Raw genomic sequence first — 3,518 nt, forward strand, 5'->3', positions numbered from 1 at the left:
AACAATTCTAGTTTATGAGTCCTTGTGTGAAAGTGTGTGATGTGAGGTACTTTTGAGCTACTGGAAATAGCTTTCTTGTTGGTATCATATATGTTACGAAAAGGTGTGTATTGTATTGTGAAAAGCTTTGGTATTCTTATAGCTATTGACTTAATACTTTGTGTCTTACTCGACTTTATTGCAAGACATCTAGCATAGGATATAATTATACGCTACTGCATATACGGAATAGGATGTTTCTTTGTTCTTGTTGTATAGTGTATTAAATTTGTCTGTTGGTCAGATATACAACTTTGTGAATGCACTGAAGATTATGTACTTCGAATTTTAAGGAAGTACATTAAAAACAGTGCAGACATTAAATGGGGTAACTGTGTACATTTTGAAGCATATTTCAAATATGTTTCCAGTATTCCCAACAGTTCCGCTATATTGCATTGGTTTTTTGTGACTTTAGTTGTTGGTTTATGAACATACTGTAAACTGTCTATGTTGTATGTTATGTTATCAGTTACGAAATGTTTCCTGTTTTTGCAATTATCAGTGTTATATTTGTATATTTCTGGTCAGTCACAATTGTTGCCTTTGATACTGCTCTTGAGAAGTTGGGAATGTATATGTGAAAAGATAGGAAATGCCAATAGCTTTTGAAATTATTAGATGTAGTCAAAAAGTGGTCTCATTTATCAGTAAATAAGCCCAAGTGCCTCCCCAAGCGAGCTGCTAAATTGCGCCCCCCGCCCCCCTTTGTTTATGCAAAACGTTTGTGGAATTTTATTTGGCTAGTCTCAAAGCTGTTAATATGTGATTGTATGTAAACTGTCATGTTGACAGTTACATTCAGGATGACGGTATAGATGTAAATATAACTCCAAGCACTGAGAACAGCCACACTGTGAAAAAATCTATGTAGATCTGGAAAATAGAAACAAAAATTGCCACTGGTTGGTGACATTCTCTACAGATTTGTACAAAACAGTTGCTGGGCACTAGCTCTAAAGTGGAATCAAACCTGATTGAATAAATCAAGCTAACTTTTATAAGCCTTGTGAATTTACTCAATTGTCCAAATGTGTGTGAAATCTTATGGGGCTTAACTGCTGAGGTCATCACTCCCTAAGTTTACACACTACTTATCCTATATTATCCTGAGGACAAATACACACACTCATGCCCGAGGGAAGACTCGAACCACCGCCGGGGCCAGTCACACAGTCCATGACTGCAGCGCCTTAGACCGCTCGGCTAATCTAGCGTGGCTTGAACTTACAGTTAACGTAAATAAACATTTTTCAATGGTTGTGAACATATAATGTATTCAACTGAAAACAAAATATATTTACAATTTAATGATAATTTGGTTTGAAGAATAATATTTACGATAACTATTTAATGTTGAACAAAATAATAAACAACACAGTAAATAACCAAGACACTGATCATAATATAAAAATTTAAAATAGTGCTAGACAAATCGAACCTTCCTAGCTTTTGCTTGTGCAAACTCTTTCACATGATCTGTGTAATGTAAGTCCTCCACAAGCTCATTCTCAATCGATATTGTTGCAAGATCATTCAAATGAATTTTGTTCATCGTTGATCGGAGGTATGTCTTTATCAATTTCAGTTTTGAGAAACTCCTCTTTCCACTCGCAACTGTCACTGAGAGTGTTAGGGGAATTCTCAGAGCAATGTTAACATTCGGCCAAAAATTATGTCTTCCCATAAACTTCAGAATCTCTTTTGGACCTATACCAGGTTTCAACAATGTTGAAAGCACTTTTAGTTCATCTCTCAACTCCAGTGCATCAATGTCGCTTGACTCATGATCTTGCAAAATCTCTGCGAGGTTTCTACACTTTGTGTCCAGGCTGTCAGGAGGTGTATTCTTCAGCTCGTCAATGTCGTAAAGATAATCAAAATAATCACAATGAGCTTTCAGTTGACTGAATCTCTCATCCAAAGATGTGATTACTATATCTAAAAGATAATAGTAGAATTCAATCTTATTTCGTTTTGTTGGATCATCTATTGTCTCATCCCTTCCTTCATAGGTAAAGTGTATTGGCTTCTTACTTCATCACCGGGATACACTTATCCATGGTAATGTCAGATCTTCTAGCTGTAATTCTTTTGCCAATTCCTTGGAATCCATCAAGAAAGACACAAACTTTTCTTCTGTTCTGCAGGTCTCATTTTATGCTTTCGTATTTCAAGCATTTCCATGCTCTCAGAAACATTTATGTCAGTGGTCTGGATGGTCTTACCGACTGCACTGATGTGAAGCACAATGTCATATCAGATTACCAGAGATGTGAGAAAGGCGTAATTTTTTATTTGATTCACAAGTAACCTTGTTTCGTGAGCGGTCATGCCATTGAATTTTTCTGATATCTGAACCAGTGCATCAAAAACGTCTCCAATTTGAAACCTCAGCGGAGTAAGGTCATCAGTGGCTTCAGCAACAGGTTAGGCAGATACTTCTTCAAGACATCCCAATGTCGAACGGAGGACGAGAAGAAGACATACAAGCTTTTCACTGTCGAAAACATGGAAACAGCATATTTAGAAGACTAGCGGCATAGTTTACATCAGGATTCAATGAGTGACTCCTACATGGTACATAAAATGATTTCTTGTTCATATCTGAAATTCATTTCTGGAGATCAAACTTCTTTCTTGCCCTCTCATATTACACAATAGGATTTTTTTATCTTCCAAGAACTTGAGTACGACCTGCATCAAAGTGGAGCATAAAGAATCAGGCACTGGAAGAAATGCCAGGAAATGCCAGGAAATGCTCCCAAATTTGGACATCATATACCCCGTGGAGTTTTGTTTCCTGGACAAAACGTACCACAACTGTCATCTGCTCAACGTTTGAAATATCTTGTGTGCAGTCCAGAATAATACAGTAATACTTTGCAGATTTCATCATTAATAGAATGTTGTTGGTTATAGATGATCCAATAAGATTAATTATTTGATTCTTTGTTTCTTTTCCAAGATAATGATGACCCTTGTTCTCACCTTCCTTTGTTCTGTGCAGGTGCTCCATCATCACAGTGTCAAACTTTCCGAAAAATTCAAGAAGTTTCTGTTGTTAGGCTGAAAGAGTGTATCTGTACTTCCTCTCAAAGGCAGATGGTGCTGACCCAGGAAATGACTTACTGCTATTAAGAGCTTAGGAAAATTTTTCTAATGTGTGCTTTCAGTATTCAGAAGCCTTTGATGATGGGCATCGACAGTTCATGACTTTTTCAGTCCCTCGGAAAACACGATCCACTTTTTATGTGAATTCAAATGCTCAGTAGACTTCCTTTGACTTTTGAGATATGATGTAAGGTGTCACCAGTAGCTTATACCATTCTTTGCAATTTTTACTGTAGATGACGAAAAAAGCTTGCAACAAAAAAGCTTGCTCTTTGAGTACACCTACCAATGTCTATCTGCTTCTTCTAAATTCTTCAAAGAATAGCTGTAGTGCACAGGGCTGAAACTCTGGTTGTCCACGTTTT

The 3,518-nt window shown here is 36.9% G+C and overlaps 1 protein-coding gene across 1 annotated transcript; it reads right to left on the minus strand.

Moving 5' to 3' along the window:
• Positions 1-1,292: 1,292 nt before the first annotated feature.
• Positions 1,293-2,102, minus strand: LOC124722657. Its single transcript, XM_047247802.1, has 3 exons — positions 2,093-2,102; positions 1,481-1,980; positions 1,293-1,322 (listed from the first exon to the last, which is right to left on the minus strand). Exons 1-3 carry the CDS (start codon positions 2,100-2,102, stop codon positions 1,293-1,295), a joined length of 540 nt encoding a protein of 179 aa, XP_047103758.1.
• Positions 2,103-3,518: the final 1,416 nt, after the last annotated feature.

This window comes from Schistocerca piceifrons, chromosome X, assembly GCF_021461385.2.
Source record: "Schistocerca piceifrons isolate TAMUIC-IGC-003096 chromosome X, iqSchPice1.1, whole genome shotgun sequence".
Lineage (NCBI taxonomy): Eukaryota > Metazoa > Arthropoda > Insecta > Orthoptera > Acrididae > Schistocerca > Schistocerca piceifrons.